The sequence below is a fragment of the Eleutherodactylus coqui genome, chromosome 1 (genome assembly GCF_035609145.1).
Source record: "Eleutherodactylus coqui strain aEleCoq1 chromosome 1, aEleCoq1.hap1, whole genome shotgun sequence".
NCBI lineage: Eukaryota > Metazoa > Chordata > Amphibia > Anura > Eleutherodactylidae > Eleutherodactylus > Eleutherodactylus coqui.
This window is the reverse complement of record NC_089837.1, coordinates 105,329,677-105,349,345: the sequence shown is the minus strand read 5'-3', so window position 1 is coordinate 105,349,345 and position 19,669 is coordinate 105,329,677. Positions and strand designations below refer to the sequence as shown.

The following is a 19,669-nucleotide window of genomic DNA, read 5'->3' as shown; positions in this document are numbered from 1 at the left end:
CCTCCGTCCTCCCGATTGAAGTGTCAGCCCATGCACCAATTACCTTGTCTTTCCAACGTAAAGAAACACAGAGGAAAACTAGATTATGTCCCTTCCCGACATATCTTTATCATTCAGAGGATTGCGGGAACTGTTAGCCAACCGACTGCAAGCCATATGTCCACAACTTCTCCACCCCTCCCAGAGGGGCTTTACGAATAGAAGACACTCTACTAAAAATGTCTGAGCTGCAAGAGCAGCGATGGTCGAGGCCAAACGCCCACAGACCCAGCAAACACTATTTCTGAGCCTATATGCAGAAAAAGCATTCAACAAAGTGTCCCGGCTCTTCCTACAACTCTCCCTACAAAAAAGGCACTTTGGCCCAAATTTCTGTAATTTTATCGATTATATCCAAACGAATGTCTCGGCCACTCTAACGTTAAATGGACACAACGTACAACCGATAAATATGTTCAGGGGCACAAGATAGCTCTGCCCCCTCTCACCTCTTCTTTTTAACCTCTTTTTAGATCCCCTACTGGACCATCTCCAATCAGCCATCCTGCTCACACCACCCTAAAATGTCTATAACTGCATTTGCGGATGATGTGTTCCTATGCATCACGGACCCAGCCCATGCGCTGCCGGAAATTCTCTAAGACCTCTTAAATCTAGGCCCACTTTCAGGATATACTCTCAATTTAGAAAACACAGAGGCCCTATTAACAAAAGGTTTGCGAAGGCCATGCAGGACCCATCAATACCCCTTCCAATAGCAAACAGCTATAACTAACAGCTTTATCACCTATCTGGGAATTTGTATACATAAAAACCTGTGTGAAATATATAATGCGAACATCAAACCATATATAACAGCCCTAGAGCAGACTCTACTAAAGTGGAAAAGACTCCCACTCTCATATGTAGGCAGATGCTAACTGTTTAAGATGGTCGAATTCCCTCGTCTTCTATAGATATTTCACACCCTCCCAGTGTACCTCACTCCTGAAGATGAAAAAAGGATAAACTACCTCTTGAGAACATTCATCTGGAAGGAAGGCAGATGTAGGATCCCCTTCAATATTCTTAGACAACTGCGGTCTAACGGAAGGATGAATTTCCCTAATATAAGAACATACAACATAGCGGCGGTAACCATAATAATAATAGATTGGTTGCAACAGGCGTCATTTTTCGCGGACATTCAGGCAGAGCAGAAATTTGTGCCTCAAACAGCCCTGCCTAACTTCCTGCACTTAACATTCCAAATGATTCCAGAGGAGCACAGAGAAAACCCTCTTTTAATGTCAACTTGGAAAGCATGGCAGAAATTCAGCAAAATAACCTCCTTACACCCGAACTTCTCATCTTACCTAACACTGCTAAATACCCTGTATTTCCAGGCTAATTCCTCACACGGTGAATTACATCACTGGCACGGCGGAGGAAGTGTCAGCATCGAATCTTTATTACACCAAACCACACATAAAATGCTGTCACTGGGGGACCTGCAGGCTAAATACCCACAAATTCACTTAACCTTCCTCCCATACCTACAGACCAAAAGCTATATAGACAGAGTATTGCTGAAAACACCTGTAAATGAATGGCTGGGATCTGAACCAGTTGCAACTGAAACACCCCACTGATGCGCGACGCCACATAACCAGAACCTACGAATTTCTAAACATCCCGATAGACCACGATATTTCAAAAACAGTGCTTTCCAGGTGGTCCATAGACATACCTGAACTAACAGTACCGATGCTCTTAAAAGCATTACGATATAGTATAGTCTCCCTCCCATCAAGTAGATATATTGAGATGACTCTGCAACTATATCACAGAGCGTATATCACCCCACAGCGAGGCTACAAAATAGGTATATATAATGATCGCAGGTAATTCAGATGTGGGGAACTGGGGACGGACCTCTGTCACTGTCTATGGGACTTCGTGGTGGTCCGGAGTTTCTGGAACAGTACACCGATTCACTATAACTAACCTGACTTCTGCAGCCCCACTGGACCCTGTCTGGGCAATTTTCGGATATATAAACCCAGATAAACAAAGATGCACCTTGGCAAGCCGTAAGCTTTTGTTCATGGTTGGCATGGCGGGGGTGAAAACAGTCTTACAGACATGGATTGACGTGAGGCTTTCCCCCTTTAAACTCTTCTTGGAGAAGCTCTCCTTTATTATGTGTATGGATTAGGTGTAGGCCTCTCTCCAAAAGGAGATGCAGGTAGAGGGATTTTTGGAGATATGGGAAAGTTTTATTGACATCCTACCGCACAGAGTAAAAAGAGCAATACATGAGTCTTTCAGAACATCTACATGGTACATGATGAGGTCTATAACGGAAGAACCCCCAGTTGGTGGGGCGTGACTGACATGGGGGGCGTGGTGGGGGCACGCATGCGCTGGAGTGCTTATACGCGTCTGGGACGGATAATATGTATCTGCTCAGAACTTTATGGAGGAGGAGAGATGCAAAAGACAAATTAAAGAAATTAATGGTGTTGTTAACTTAGTTTATGGTTGGTTGGATTGTTGAAATATGTTGAAGGTTTTTGACCCACAATTGGACCCCTTGTCTTCTCCCTCTACATACAACTGTATCTTTATCAATATAAGCTTTGTAAAAGTACGGAAACCCCCTCTAATGCAAAAATGGTTAATAAAAACAGGTTAATAATAAAGGAACCTCTGATCCTGGCTGTTTAACCTCTTAGATGCCACAGTTAATAGCGACTGCAGCATGTAAGTGGTTTCAGAAAGGGTAGGCTACCTCTGTCAACCCATTGGCACAGTCTAGATGCAAATGAGGGATGTCAATGCCCTACCTAATAGGATGCCTGTTTGTTTTACCCCAGCAAGCATAATACACTGGGCTACATAAGTAGTACAGTATATTATATAAGTAATCAAACGATCTCATGTTCCAATTCCCCTTGCTAGACTAATAAAAATTCAATAACAAAAAAAACATCCCAATATAAAGTCCACATTTTTCCATTTCAGAATGCTTTACAAACTACATAATTGATATTGTTGCAGTTGTTTATCCTGCAAGGTCAATGCTGTAAAATATATATATATTTTAAAAAAGAATGCCAGAGCTGCTGTTTTTTGTGTAGCTGAATAAAGAAATGATTTGAGGATTATTAGTTTCCTGAAAAGCTTAAATGTTTACCTTAGTTTTGGGATGAAATAAGGATACTCCATGCTTGTTTATTGCAATAAGAACAATATCAGGGAATGATGGCTCAGAGGATTGCTGAAAGGTAAAGATGTATTATCAAGGCTAAATATATTACAAGTGCAATGATGTATTTCATATCACAATAATGATCTACTGTCTAGTAGAAACCATGTGGGATTAGCAAAAGTGGAGCAACAAAAAACTTTGCTTAATACAGGTATAGTACAGTAAGTATACACAATACAGTACATAAAAATGTACAAAATTACTGATATTGCTTGCAGTCTTTTTAGCTTTTAAGCTACTGTTGTATTGTGTTCCACAAACTTTCCAGGTCTGTACGTATGGATTAACAAGGAAAGTATCTCACAGCAAACAACAAAGTACACGAACAACAAAGTTGACCACGATCAATAGATGCTGGGGCCGAGATATTCTTTTAACTCCTTACGTCATGTGCATGGCGCGGGATCAGGAGAAGAGCCCGTGCCATCTTGCAGCGGGAGCTGGCTGTTATCGACACCTGGCCCCCTGCTGCAACACCCGAGATCAATGATTGATCATTGATCTCCACTTTAAAGAATACAAACAAAGCAAAAAATAGAGGCAAAACGCAATAAAAGTGATCAAAAAAACCGTATGTACCTAAAAACGATACCAATAAAAACCGACAGCAAAAAACAAGCCCTCACAAAGTTCCGTCCATGGAAAAATAAAAAAGTTATTGGACTTAGAATGCAGCGAAACAGAAAACAAATATTATTTCCAAAAAAGGTTTTTTTTTGATAAAGTGGAAAAACCTAAAAAAAGATTATGATGTATCATCATAATCAACTGACCCACAAAAAAAATGTATCATATAATTTATGCTGCATGATTAACGCTGTAAAAGAAAAAAGAAAACAATGGCCGAATTTATGTTCTCAAACATGATGTTCCCTGCTCTCAAAAAAGAGATAACAAAAATTATACAATATAGTATATGCATCCAAAAATTGTACCAATAAAAACTACAGCTCACCACGCAAAAAACAGGCCCTCATATGGCCATGTCAACAGAAATAAAATTATGGCAAACAAAAGAAGGAGGGAAAAACTATCCGGGAGAATGAAAATACTCATAAAAGAAGGATTGTGAGAGTCAATAAGATTCTCTCTATTCACTTATTGTGTGTTTTATATAATTACAACTCTATGCATGTACTTTTCATATATATGTATATGTATCTCTCCCATCTCCCTGCATGTCCTGATTGGTCCTCCATGCCGGCTATTTGTTTACAAGCTGCAGCAGCCCATTTACTGGATATGACAGGCTGCTGCAGCTACTAACAGAGCTCAGCAATCAAGCATTTAGCTCTGTCATTGTCTGCAGCATCCTGTGACATCCAGAACAACGGGTTGCTGCAGCTTGTAAACACTACGTCACAGGGGAGACCCAGAGCAGTGGCGCTGGACAAAGCAGTGAGTGGGGAGATGTAAGTATATGCCTGCTTGTTATGCTGTTGCATGGGGAGCATGTTTTTTTAAAAAAAAATCAACTTGGACAACACCTTTAAGACTCTAATAGTATGAAATACACTGCTCAAGCATCCATTGGAAATTATCATTTTCCTGGGAACAGACCTGTGTACACTCTACTCACCTTGACTTCAAAAAATGCTGAGCCAAATGTTGGCCACCTGCTGATGTGCTTCAGGAATGCTACCTTAGCTTCTTCCACTGTTTTCTTCTCATGTTTATTATAAGATGCTATTATGTTCTAGAAACAAAATAATAATACAACATTTCACATTCCCAATGCACTGGACACTATTGGCCTGATGAAAATATGAAGTCTGTACCTAACATTACTCAAAGTACAGTACTTGCCTCTTTTTTTAACAATATTTTATAGCTTAAATGTACAGAAATTGTTAATTAACGTCTCTATCAGTGAAAGCAGGAATTGAAAAATGTGTTTCAACCAGCACAGTTTTGAAATTAGATTTGGCTAGAGGGCTGATATACACCTTTACCTCTGACTGGGCAATGTCATAGGAGATGCACACGTTGTCAAGGGTACATTTACTTCATCTGAACTCCTGAGTCTTGAATTTAAGGGGCAAAAAAATGTTGAAATCAGCTCATAATGGCATCAAAGCATAAAAGAGCCATACTCACTTCCTCTGATATCCCACAGGTATATATGACCACTGCAGTTAACCATTGCTCGAAATGTTCTGGAGATTGGCTGCAGTGGTCACATGTTCCTGGCGTCAGTGATGTCATCGCTGCAGCAGGGGACCATGCACTGGTGGAATGGTAACAGGGGAATTTGGTGAGGTGACTATGAGTGGTTTTAGACTGGATGGCTGTCAGGTGCTTAATCCCACGACAATCATCCCGACAATTTTCACTCCTGTGTCATTCAGTTAATGGGTGCAGAGCACGCCAGAGATCTCTTCCGGCCGCCCACCTCATTTGCTTTAAACAAGCAGTCATTTAAAGATGAACAACTACCTGAGAGAGAAGTCGCTCACTAGTCATTTTTTGCGGTGAGTTGAAACATTATGACTAGAGGCTACTGAGTGACTTCTCACTTAGTACCCGCTCGGGTGCTGTGCTTACACTCATTTGAGTGATTATTCGGGTGACTATTGGCATGTGTAAAAGTACCCTATAAACTTTTATGTTTCATCACCACTCTGAGTTGTCCCTTTAGCTCCCTGACTAGAGATGAGCGAGCACCAAAATGCTCGGGTGCTCGTTACTCGAGTCGAACTTTCAGTGATGCTCGAGAGTTCGTTTCGAGTAACGAACCCCATTGAAGTCAATGGGCAACTCGAGCATTTTTGTATATCGCCGATGCTCGTTAAGGTTTTCATTTGTGAAAACCTGGGAAATTCAAGAAAGTGATGGGAACGACACAGAAACGGATAGGGCAGGCGAGGGGCTACATGTTGGGCTGCATCTCAAGTTCCCAGGTCCCACTATTAAGCCACAATAGTGGCAAGAGTGAGCCCCCCCCCCGCACTGTCAGCATAAAGATCGTTCTCCTCTGCCACAGCTGTAACAGCTGTGGCAGAGAAGAACAATGTTAGCCCATTGAATTCAATGGAGCCGGCAATACAGCCGGCTCCATTGAAAGCAATGGGCTGTCGGCGAACGCGGGATGAATTGTCGGGAAGGGCTTAAATATATAAGCCCTTCCCTGCAATTCATCCAGAAATGTGTAAAAATAAAAAAATATATATTCACCTTGTCCCGGCAGAACGATGTTAGCCCATTGAATTCAATGGAGCCGGCAATACAGCCGGCTCCATTGAAAGCAATGGGCTGCTGGCGATCGTGGGATGAATTGTCAGGAAGGGCTTAAATATATAAGCCCTTCCCTGCAATTCATCCAGAAATGTGTAAAAATAAAAAAAATATATATTCACCTGGTCCCGGCAGACGGAGTTCAGCGCGGCCGGCGGCAGTCCTCCTGAACTGCTCTGAACAGCTGTGAGTAGTATTCAGCAGTCGGGGATTTAAAATCCCCACCTGCTGAATGAGCTGCCTCTAATTGGTCACAGCCTGACTAATCAGAGGCAGATCTCACTCACACACCCATTCATGAATTCATGAATGCGTGAGTGACTGCTGCCTCTCATTGGCTCAGCGCAGGGACCAATCTGACCAATCAGTGCTCATTTAATCGAGACGAGTACCGCGTGGTGCTCGTCTCGAGTAACGAGCATCTCGAGCACCCTAATACTCGAACGAGCATCAAGCTCAGACGAGTATGCTCGCTCATCTCTATTCCTGACTCATCAGCAGTTCAGATATGATGTTGATAACCCCTTTAATACTACCAGTATTACAAATACATACAAATAAAACAAAGAGAGTAACAATAATGGAAATTTCGGAAAATAAAGATATTTCTTTCTAGAAAACACAAGAATAAGGAGGTATTAATCTGTCTGTCCTTTTTATTTTCTGTGTGTATTCCCTGCTGATATATACTGAAAAATTGTGTTGGCCACCCACCTTCTTCCATTCTTCCGGTGCACTCATACGCAGAAGGTACTCTGGAACCAAATCGCGTAGGATTTTATTGAGGTTGATAAGTTGAGAGCGATCATTTTTGTACTGTATTTTGTATATGAGTGCAGCTAAGTTGACAGCATCTTCCACAGTACAGTGGTGGTACCCACGCATATATTTTGGTAGCTCCTGAACATTGCAATAAGAAATAAAGGATCCATTAATTTTGCAACTTTCCATTTTCCGTAGGTAAACTTGTAGTGTCAATGTCACATACCTGATGATAGTGAAATATAGTATCAGCCTTGATATCCTTCCCTGGCAAAACAGATACCCACAGCTTCCGCATGAAGTGCAACTGGAAACTGGCAAAAGTAGGTGCTCCTGCATAACAAAATCATGTTACCAGACTGAACATCATCTGATGAAATGAAGTATTCTATGTGCAGATCAGAAAATGCATGCACAATTCACCTGCAGTAGGACGGCTCTTTCGGATATAGTCATTCAGTTGCCTCAGTGCATCGTAGAAATAATCTTGTTCATTCAGACTTATAACCTACAGCAAAATAATCACTCAGTCAATACAAAAATATGCTACAAAATGGATGTCAAAACATTTCATATGGCTGATTCTTCACCCCTTTAACTCACCCCTCTTACCTTGATAATTTACTATTAAATAGGATTTGGCTGCCCACATACCCACTATACCATATTCATTGTATAAGGTTTATCATTTACTTCTAGAGGATGAAAATTTGTGCGGGTCATGGGATGATCACACAGGTGCAGACAGAGATCTTATACTTAGCTCTGTATGTCCAGCACAAGGGCAAATTTCATCCTCAAAAAGTAATCAATGAAGATTTCCATTCAATGTCAGCAAACAAAGATTTTAATACTCTACAATTGATAAGCTTCATTTGCTTTTTTAAAGTCACTATTAAGTTATATGGCAACAAAAAAGTTTGGTACCGTGTAAAGCCCCATTTACACGCAATGATGATTGCTCAAAATCCGTTCAAAAGATAGTTTGAGCGACAGTTTTGAGCAAACATCCTGCATAAGCTACTAATGGGCACTAATTGCCATTAGTAGTTTATTAACTTTATTTGCATGTATTTAGAGAACAACAGGTGGTCTGTTCTCTATACATCTTCATTGTTCTGTCATGGGCTGCACGCTGTGTTCAATGTTATCAGCGCTCCCCGCGGAGAACTTAGCGTGTGGTCCCTGCTATCAGGGATGATGGATTTCTATGCTGACTTGAAGTCAGCGATGAACAAACAGTGGACGAAAAATGCATGATGGGCGCGCATTTACACGCAACAGCTATTGCTCAAAAGCCATCGTTTGGACGAATTTTGAGCGATTATCGTTGCGTGTAAATGGGGCTTTAGCAGTAAAGCAAAATGGGATTGTTTTCAACAAGAGAAACCAAGTAACCTTGTAGATATGATAGCTTTTAATGGCTAACAAAAATACATGATGTTATAGTGAACTTTTGAACCTACTGAGGGTTCTTCCTCAGGGTATAATACATAATGCCTCATTACAGACACTGATAGCATATTGCTAAGATACTAAGCTAATTACTAGAAAAATTAGCACCCGATGGATCTTCTCAGTTTTTTATGGAGGCAGCATTGTTGGGTATTGACTATAGTGGAGGGGAGATGACCTTTCCTAGCACCAATGTCATTTTGTTTTAGCAATTGGCACAATTCACAGCAGTAACCTGGAATTATTGTAATTGTATGTTACTTAACATATATATTTTATTTAGGTTACAAGTGCACATTTTAATAACTTGCTGAAAAGCAAAAAAGGGAGTGCAACATTTTAAGAAAAATGGTCTAAGAAATGTATATTACATTACAAATTTCAATTATACCAGTGTTTAATGAAAATTATAAAATAAAACGTTAAAGCATTGCCTTGTCTCCTATCTTTAAAAAGACGCTGAAGCCATCCCAGGAACTGAGCTGCAGCTTGTTAGAGATGTTCTGGCACACTTCTCTCACCTTAGTGTTTGTGCCAACTTCAAACGCCTATGAGAGATGTAAGACATAACATAGATATTACAAGAATTTACTGAGTGCCCTTTGTCAAATAAACAAAAGAATTGAAAAAAACAAAAGTTCAGTGAAGAAAGATATGAAGAATAGCCCTATATGTCACAGGAAAAAAGGAACAAAATTAATTTTGGTAGCCAAAGTAAAAAAAGTGGGGCAGTAAAACCACCACATGGGTAAAATCCCTAAAAAGTGTTTGGTCCTTTAGGATCAAAACACCCTGACCCTTAAGGTATTGAAGGTAAAAAAGTAAAAATTGGGAATATTTCACATGCAAGCCAACAAAAGTAATAGTGCATGCCCTCATCATATCCCATCTAGACAACTGCAACATCCTTCTCTGTGGCCTCCCACCTAATGCACGTGTGCCCCTCCAATTCCCATTCTCAACTCTGCTGCCGGGCTTATCCACCTCTCAGACCATTACTGAGTTACTTTCTTTCCTCTCCTTCTGCCAATCTCTTCACTGGCTGCCTATTGTCGAGAGAATCCAGTTCAAGTTATTATCGGTGACATATAAGGCTGTTCACAACATGTTTCCTCTGTACTTCCCCGGTCTTCACAACACTTTCTTCTCTTCAGTCTCCTGTGAGCTCCTTACATAATTGTCTCCAGGATTTCTCCCGTGCATCACCTATACTTTAGAACTCGCTACCACAACACATCAGACTCTTCACCACCTGGAAAAGTTTCTAAAGGAACCGGAAAACCCTCTTCAGATAAGTTTACAGCCTACAGTAACACCACTGCCGCTGCAACAAGGGCACCTTCCACCATCACCTACTGTCTGCTTTCCCTGTACAATGTAAGTCCTTGTGGGCAGGGTCCTTACTGCCTTCCTTTCAATTTGTCAGTCATTTACTAGATGCTTATCATTCCCATCACTGCATATATGTAATATGGTTATATTTGTATATAACAGTTTATATGTTGTTGACCCTCTATGTTTCATTTATACAGTGCCCTGGAATTAATGGTGCTTTAAAATATATAATAATATCCACCTTATTTAAAATACTTTAAATATGGAATGTTTCCTTAAATATGCTAAGTATATTAGACAAGAAAATAGGCCCTGAAAAGAATCCTTATCCTTTAAAGAATTCACTGACAATAAACGTAGGATGTACCACAGTACATGTAAGGGTCTACAGTATAATTGCACTCATACCTCTTCTGTGCCATTTGGAAAGTACACTTTGTGGTAGATTTTGGTACTCATTTGTTGTATGGCTTCAACTTCTACCTGGTGAGGGGGTTGTTTTCTTGGACCATTTCTATGTACCATAACAAAAACATGGTCAGTAAAATGTCCAGGAAACTATATATCTATTTCATACAATACAAAAGTTACTTTTACAGAGCTTCCATAAAATACGTATGCATGTATATAATTAATAGACACAGATTAGTATAGCAAATAGTGGAATTATACAATCCATGGGCAGTTTTTCTAGTGGAAATGATTTCTTTAATTTCTGTGCTTACTTTAGGACAACATATGGGTCTCAGCTTCAAATGTTTGGGAGGTTAGCATTTGTTCTGTAGTGACAGTAGTTCTATGTGATATTAGGGTGAGATTATCCTTTTATTTAACACTTATATTTTCTAGTGCACTATAAGGCCTTAGTCACACGGGCGTTTTTAGCCGCGATTTGCGCATGCGCATGCGTCCGGCAATTTTATAAAACCATTGCTTTGCAATGGTATCGGACACATGAGCGCTTTTTATGCGCTCGTCCGATAAATTATAGAACAGAAATCGCAGATCGCACCTATCTGCGATCTGCGATTCCTGTTCTCTTCTGTATATGCGCTCAATGGGGCCGGCGGCAGTAGCGCCGACCCCATTGAGAACATATAGAAGACAAATCATTCTTCTCTGCCACAGCTGTAACAGCTGTGACAGAGAAGAACGATGTTTGCCCATTGAATTCAATGGAGCCGGCAATACAACCGGCTCCATTGAAAGCAATGGGCTGCCGGCGTGCGCGGGATGAATTGTCGGGAAGGGCTTAAATATATAAGCCCTTCCCTGCAATTCATCCTAAAATGTGTTAAAATAAATAAAAATTGTATACTCACCTTTCCGCTGCAGCCGGAGTCCTGCCGCGGCCGCTGTCAGTTCTCCTGGACTGCTTCTCGGCACTATTCAGCCGGCAGGGCTTTAAAATCCCCGCCTGCTGAATGATCTGCCTCTGATTGGTCACAGCCTGACCAATCAGAGGCAGGGTTCACTCACACACCCATTCATGAATTCATGAATGGGTGAGTGACTGCTCCTCTCATTGGCTCAGCGGGAGCTGCTGGTCCCGCTGAGCCAATGAGAGGAGCAGTCACTCACCCATTCATGAATTCATGAATGGGTGTGTGAGTGAGCCCTGCCTCTGATTGGTCAGGCTGTGACCAATCAGGGGCAGATCATTCAGCAGGCGGGGATTTTAAAGCCCCGCCGGCTGAATAGTGCCGAGAAGCAGTTCAGGAGAACTGACAGCGGCCGCGGCAGGACTCCGGCTGCAGCGGAAAGGTGAGTATACAAATGTTTTTTATTTTAACACATTTTAGGATGAATTGCAGGGAAGGGTTTATATATTTAAGCCCTTCCCGACAATTCATCCCGGACTCGCCCGCAGCGCATTGCTTTCAATGGAGCCGGCTGTATTGCCGGCTCCATTGAATGCAATGCGCTGGACAGCTCCGGCCCGTTTCTAATGAAACGCGGCTAGGAGCAGATTTTCGGGCGATTTTTCGGCGCCGGTCACGCGATTTGCGCATGCGCATCCGTCATGCGATGCGCAAATCGCGTGAAAAAACGCCCGTGTGACTAAGGCCTTAAGTTATACATGACAATTGTAAATAATGTAGACTGGAGCTGTTATTACTGTAGTACTCTTTGGATCCTTTGTTTGCATTCCTTGGATAGTGGTTCCTTTTGTTGGTTCTCAATAAATTTCTGAACATGGACCAGCAAACTTTTACTTGGTGGAAAGAGTCCGGTGCATAGCCAAAGCAGCTGCCATCCACTGCTTAAACTGTAACTGAAAGAAGAAACACAATTTCATCTTCTTAATGTGAAATAGAGAAGTCTGTTATATGTGTATTGTGTGACATCTTATAGAAAAAACAAAACACATGCTTTACTAAAATGAATTACATAAAATAGTGATATAAAAGACTATATGATTGTCTGAATGTATTGCTGAATAAACAGTATATATGGCAATATAGTCAGCAATATATACACTGATTAGCCATAACAGGAAAACATACTTGCCAAGCTCTCAGAATGTCTGGAAGGTCCCCGACAAATGGGAAAGCCTCCTGGATTCCCAGTAGAATTGGCATGTTTTCCAGGCATAACATAAACCCCACAGAAAGTAGTGTGCCTTGCGTATTTAAAGTGCATGGGATATTGCATCATCAGACTCAGGGTGGCTTCACACGAGCGTGTTTTTGTGCGTACATAGGTGCGCACCCATGTATGTGCAAAAACACGTGTGAATGCAGGTCCGTGCATTGTTTTCAATGGAGCTGCGGCTGCTGCCGGCGGCTCCATTATAAACAATGGTCTGGCGGCACCCTTGCATTCTTTTTCAGGTAAGGGCTTTACATATGAGCCCTTCCCTGAAAAACAATTATTTTGGTGTAAAAAAAATAAAATAAACATACCCTCCGCCGCTGCCGTGTCCCCCGCGGGGATGAAGAACACATCTGCCGCATGCAGCAGATGTTTTCTTCATCCCCGCTAGTAAAAAGAATTCCCTGCTGCTTCATCTGCCACATCTGTGACAGATGCAGCAGAGGAATTCTTCAATTCTCTACTGCAGCTGTCACATATGACAGCTGCCGTAGAGGATTCTGCTGCTGGCACCCTGTCAATTGCTTTCAGGGAAGGGCTTTAAATATAAGCCCTTCCCTGAAAATCCTGTAAAAGTGCTGTGAAAAACAAAAAAAAATAGATATTCACCTTGCTTCAGCTGCTGGGGCTCAGCCGCGTCTTCTTCTCCTGTCCCCTGCACTGTGGTGCTGATCTATCAGCAGTCGGGGATTTTAAATCCCCGGCTGCTGAAAGAGCTGATTTTGATTGGCTGAGCACCTCAGCCAATTACATTCAGCTCTTTTAGCAGGCGGGGATTTTAGATTTTAGAAAGTTAATCGTGCAATAAAACCACATGCGTAACATCATTTGGGCATGGAACCCATGGAGTTATGGATTTCACAAGACCTTTGAAGGTGTCCTACGGTATCTGGCATTAAGATGTCTGCAGCAGATGCTTACGTCCTGCAAGTTTCAAGGTGGGATCTCCATGGTTTTTGCAGCATAATTTACAGATGGTTAACTTGATTTAGGAATTTGGAGGCTTTGAACTCTGTCATATTCCTGAAACCATTCCTGAACAATTTTTGCAGTGTAGCAGGGCGCATTAGCCTGCTGAAAGACGCCATGGCCATTAGGGAATACTCTTGCCATAAAGAGACATATTTCATATGCAACAACATTTCGGTAGGTGGTATGTGTCAAAGTAACATCCACATGAATGTCAGGATCCAAGGTTTCCTAGCAGAACATTGCATAGGCACTGTTAATGATCTGTGGCTACATAGCCATACACATGGCAACCTGTGATGTGCTGTCTGTTCTGGCACCTTTCTATAACAGCCAATATTAACTTTTTAGCAATTTGTGCTACGGTAACTCTTTTGTGGGATTGGACCAGACGGTCTATCCTTCACTATCCATGTGCATCAATGAGCCTAGGGTACCCTTTTGATGGTTCACTAGTTATCCTTTCTTGGACCCCTTTTGCAAGTTACTATCTCTTGCATACCAGGAAAACGCCACAAGGTCTGCCATTTTAGAGTTGCCCTGGCCTAATTGTCCAGCCACTGCAATTTGGTCCTTGTCAAAATCTCTAAAATTTGCCCATTTTTCCTGTTTTCAACAGATTAACTTCAAGAATTGACTGTTTACTTGCTGCCAAATATACAGTGGCTATAAAAAGTCACCCCCCCCGTTAAAATGCCATGTTTTTGTCATGTTAAAAAATCCAACAAAGATGAATCATTTTAGATTTATTTCCACCTTCAATGTGATTTCATTTTGTTTTCAATGCCAATTAGTAGCTTATTAATGCGTGTGAGCAGCCGGGAGCTATATTCAGAGAACAGCGAGTGGTCTGTTCTCTTAATGCATTCCCTTTGTTCTGCCGCAGGGCTGACAGCTAAAACAATGTTAACAGCGCTTGCCGGAGAACACAACGTGAAGTCCCTGCTATCAGCTCTTCAGCTGAATAATGGATTTTATGCCGAAAATTTTGAGCGATAATCGTTGCGTGTAAAAAGGCTTTAAGTTGGCGCTATACAAATAGCAAGATAATGGGTCACATTGAAGGTGGAAATAAATCTGAAATGATTCATTTTTGTTGGATTTTTTAACATGACAAAAACATGGTGTTTTAACTGGGGGTGTAGACTTTTTATATCCACACTATCCCAAAACATATCATGTGCCGTTGTCATGAGATAATCAAGGTTTTGCATTTTTCTGTCAGTACCTCTAATTTTAATGCTATGACTGACTAGTGTAGACACATACTATACATATATATATAATTTTTCAACTTTTTTTTTCAACCAAAGAAAACTGGCAATTCAATCATTCATCAGTAGAGTTTACCTGTTGCTATTTGATGTCATTTGCTTCAAGATCTGGCAGTAGATTTCATCTCTAAGACATTCCTCGCGTACTGGGCCAGAGAATATCTGATCTGTAAGTTCTACTGGGGAGCGAGACTGTTTTGATGGATAGTCTCCCATGTATTTCATAATAGGTAGGTTACGTTAAGGTCAAATATTATAATTGTAGAAGTTAATTATTGCTATATGTAATTGTAACTTTCCACATGCACTACATAACACCTTTTTTGATGTGGTTGTGTAGGCCCCATTCACACAATGTAATTACAGAGTGAATTCCGCACCAAAATTACATTAAAATCTGGGTCACTTTAGCATTCAACTGAACTCTATGGATTACTGTGCTGTATGAACTTCTGTATTTCGGAAGAAAAGAATCGACATGTCAATTCTAGACACAGAATCCGTGGAAGCAGAGTTGGGTGGCCACACGCGGACTTGCACTATTGAATTAGGCTGCATCCATGTGCGGATCCGCATGCAAATTCACAGCAGGACTCCGAGGCTATGTCTCAGATTTTTGCCACGGATTAAATGTCAGATCCATGTTTGAAAAATCCGACACAGATATAACATTTCAATTGCAGAGTGAACATATCTGTAGAGTAGTAGAGTGGTAATATTCCTGGAAATACCCTTGATTGTTTAGAGCAGTGTTTCAGTTTGACTTCAACAAATTAACACACAAGCCATACAAATGTATGATCATATACACTGTGCTACTCCTATTACAGTAATACAGCATAAGGGTAAAAGGCATGGTATGTCCCCATGGGGTAGATGTACCACAAATTAAGACATTAGGTTAGTTTAGGGGTTAATAACTAGTATCTCTTGTTATCTTGGGGAGTTTAGGAAGCATTTTATCTAGTTCAAGGTAGTAAAGGGGTCGTCTAGTGAAGACAACTCTTGTGAATGGGAGCCATGTAATACTACATTTAACTACAAATCATCCATTTTACAACACCTGTGCACTGCATAAATAAAGGATATCAATGAAAGCCTGGCAGGCATAATCGCGCAAATCAACCTCTTCACAAACCTTCCGAAGCAAGGGCTGTCTTAATGGTTCCTTAGAGTGAGCCCAAAGCTGTGATTTACCACGAGATCTTTGTAGAAAGGCCTTAGAAACACTTTCAGGGTCTGGAGGTCTGAGGACAGGACCAAACATGTGACATTACATATATGAAATTTAAAAATGCGTAGATTTGATATAATCTTATATACTGCTTAGTGCGGAGATAAAAAAAGGAGGAAAGAAAAAGGGAGAAGGAGAAAGAAGAAGAAAAAGAACAAAGAAGGAAAAAAGAGGAAAGAAGGAATGCTCTTACAGTAAAAATTCATAATTTATTATTTGCAACAGATTTTTGGTTTTAAATAAAATAGAGAAATAAAAAAAATTGCTTGTATAATGTGTGACTCATAAACATATGCATATGTTATGTATTACTGACTTCCATGTCTTGTACCTAATATGTATACCTGAAATACTGCATGGAAAATTCCTCTAAAGTGTATGGTTTTATTACTTCCTTTTGGGTGAACTCGTCAAATGAAGAGCTGATTAATTCTGATTTTCTCTGTTCTGGGGACATAGCGATCATCCTCTGAGGGCAAAAGTCAAATGCAATAGTTAATAAACAACAAAATGCACATATGAGAAAGAATTTCAAGTAACACAATGTACTGTACGTAAGCAACAGAGGGGCAAATTAGTCTGCATTTGTTAACCTGTTTACACCAGTTTTTAGCATAAATTGTGCATGCAATGTATGAAATAATTGTGCAATTTCTGCCAACTTTTTCCTCTTGCCAAATTTTAAAAATGACAAAAAAAAGTGAACATGGTCTGGAGGAGATGTAGCTTACATAATATATTTTATTAAAATGAAAAACAAAAGCTACATTTATCTGTAAATACACTCTATGTAAAAGTAAAAACAAGCAAATAGAAGGAGTTGTCATTTTGCTGCAAAACTCGGCATGCTGTTACATCTCAGGCCAAGCTCACACAACTATATCTCACAGAGTGCAGGCTGCAAGATATACGCACGCAGTACACAGTTAGTATGCAATGACATTGCATACTGGCTATGTGCCGCCCATCACAATGTGCTATCTTGGTGTGTAAATGGGCGTCAAGATAGAACATGCTATGACTTTTCTTGAGCGATTATTTTGCATAATTCGTGTGAGAGGAGGTAACATAGCCACCTATGGGAGATCGGTACAGCATATTCCGCGTGCAAAATACATGTGAGGAATACATGCTTGTGTGAGTCCGGCCTCAGGCAGATATGCAAAGAAAGTTGTGGTGTTATTAAATGAACCTAAGGCTCTAAAATTGTGACCACCGTTGGCCTATAAAAAGGCTCACAGAGACTACTTGTGTGTAGTGGACCACTTTTTCCATTTGTGTAGAGCTTGTTGACCGCTAGACATGTTTCTACAATGCAATCAAAGAGATTTTGCCTACTTAACAGTTCAAGAAGGGGCACATTATTGGAATGCAAGAAGCTCAATGGTCACATTGACAATTTGCCCACCACCTTGGCTATTATGAAAAGACTATTAGTGGATGTTGGTTCCAGTTGATGCATGAGGGGACACACACACAAGGTGACCAGGCACAGGACGCCCTCAAAAGACCACCAGTGAAGAGGATTGTCTCATTGTCCGACAAGCATGAGCAGCTTCAACTGCTTCATTGTCCGCCATCCATAGACAGGTGGCATCATCGTTACCGGCCTCTGTGTCTATCAGAACCATTTCCAAGTACTTGGCTGAAGAAGAACATTTGTTTTCTCAGCGCCCATTATGTGCATTGGCTTTGACACCCATGCCTCTCACCTCTGTTTGCAGAGGTGTCGTGAATGATGAAACTGGACTGCTACAGAGCGATGAATCCAGGTTTAGTTTGGGCACTGGCGACGGCCATATTCTTTCCTGGAGACCTGAAGGTGAGCACCTCAATGCTGCCTTTGTAGTGGAATGGCACACTACCTCCACTACTTGTGTGATGGTCTGGGCGGCCATCACATATGAATGATGGTCACCACTTGTAGTGGTATTAGGGACAATGACAGCTCAACAATATGTTCAGGACATCCAGCGGCCACATGTGTTCCTCTCGTGGCAGGGCTTCCAAGAGGCATTTTCCAGCAGGATAATGCTCAGCTGCACACAGCAAGGGTGTCACAGGAATGCCTACACAATATTATCACACTTCTCTGACCTGCCTGCTTGCCAGATTTATCGCCACTAGAATATGCATGGGATCAACGTGGACGCCAACTTCGACAGCCTACAAGTTTGCCAATCTCCCCAATTAAAGAAACATTATTAACAAATGTGGGCCAATATTTCTATACTCTATAGGATTTATGGACTATGGGGCACATGTATCTATGACCAGTGTTTTACTTGCTGGTCCTAAATAAATTATATTTGAGTAAGATGCACCAAATGTAATAAGAGGCACAAGTCTTTAATTACATTTATAACATTTTGGCCCCCCATGTGCCTACACAGGTAAAATCTACCATAGACTTCCATTATAATTGCTACCTTCTGGTGTAAATTAGAGTGAATTGGACAGGTTGCAGGTAGCCCTGTCCCCCTCCTGTCAAGACCTGCCTACTTTTTACAAAAGAGGTAAGGGCAAAATTTTAGTGCAAGTGCGACAATTTTAGACTTTTTATGCTAGAATCTCATATAAACTGTTTTATGAATTTCTCATTATGTACTTTTATTAACACTATTTGCTTACCAGCATTTCAGAGCTAGGTTTGGTAAGGGCTGGTACAATATAGATGGCATCCAAAGGCACAACACCACTGTTTCCAGTTCTTTCATTTTGTGCATTGGTCCAATTCGGCCCATTCTGAAGTTCTGGACTTCTGTTAAGAAAAAGTAGATCCCCATTCCGAAAGCTTAATAGGTCCGGCTCATCTAGGAATAAAGATAGAGACCTATGTTGAGTCAAGGAAAACATTGCTTTTGAATTACGACATTCAAATTGGTCATGATAACTAGTGTTGAGCGATTATTGGAATAATCAGTTCAGAAGTGACTTACCTGATTTTCCAAAAATAATCGGACAACTCTATCCCGATTCCCATTAAAATAGATCGAATAAAAAGTGGGTTCATGTATTTGAGTAAATAAGTGAGTGATTGTGTGTCTCCTCAATGAATGTGAGACAGCACTGTTACATTTTAGTGTTGGGGTCCTAGGTTCAAATCTTATCAAGGAGTTAAGTCAGATTTGTACTTAGAACTGCAAGACAGCAGTACTAACAACCAAATCAACACACTTGTTCGTGGTTCTTCGGAGATGTAGAAAAAGATGGAGAAGAATAAACACAAACACAGCATAAATACATCCAGGTGTTACCTTTGGTCAGATTTGAACATAGAACTCCAGCACTGCAAGACAGCATTGCAAACAATTGAGCTATCACACTTTCTACCTTCTTGGGAGGAGAAGCAGAAACACAAAGAGAAGATGCAAAGTCCTTGGTCAGATCTGACCAAGAGCAACATCTTAATGTAGTGTTTATGTTCTCTGTGTTTTTTTTCCTCCTCTGCAGAACCAGGAACTAGTATGTTGGCTCAGTTGCTAGCAATGCTGGAGTTCTAGGTTCAAATCATTCTAAGGTAAACATATAGATAAACTTTTTTAAAGTCCATGCAGA

At 40.9% G+C, this 19,669-nt stretch overlaps 1 protein-coding gene across 1 annotated transcript in view; it reads right to left on the bottom strand.

The window, feature by feature from the left end:
• Positions 1–19,669, bottom strand: part of MYO7B (myosin VIIB) — a 173,404-nt gene that overhangs the window by 10,858 nt on the left and 142,877 nt on the right. Inside the window, exons 36-47 of the mRNA XM_066599774.1 lie at positions 18,743–18,924; positions 16,456–16,580; positions 15,967–16,124; positions 14,954–15,107; positions 12,159–12,314; positions 10,448–10,553; positions 9,139–9,252; positions 7,673–7,757; positions 7,476–7,582; positions 7,202–7,387; positions 4,833–4,949; positions 3,179–3,262 (exon numbers count right to left, since the gene is read on the bottom strand). Coding sequence (XP_066455871.1) covers positions 3,179–3,262; positions 4,833–4,949; positions 7,202–7,387; positions 7,476–7,582; positions 7,673–7,757; positions 9,139–9,252; positions 10,448–10,553; positions 12,159–12,314; positions 14,954–15,107; positions 15,967–16,124; positions 16,456–16,580; positions 18,743–18,924 — 1,574 coding nt within the window. The remainder of the gene's footprint in view (positions 1–3,178; positions 3,263–4,832; positions 4,950–7,201; positions 7,388–7,475; positions 7,583–7,672; positions 7,758–9,138; positions 9,253–10,447; positions 10,554–12,158; positions 12,315–14,953; positions 15,108–15,966; positions 16,125–16,455; positions 16,581–18,742; positions 18,925–19,669) is intronic.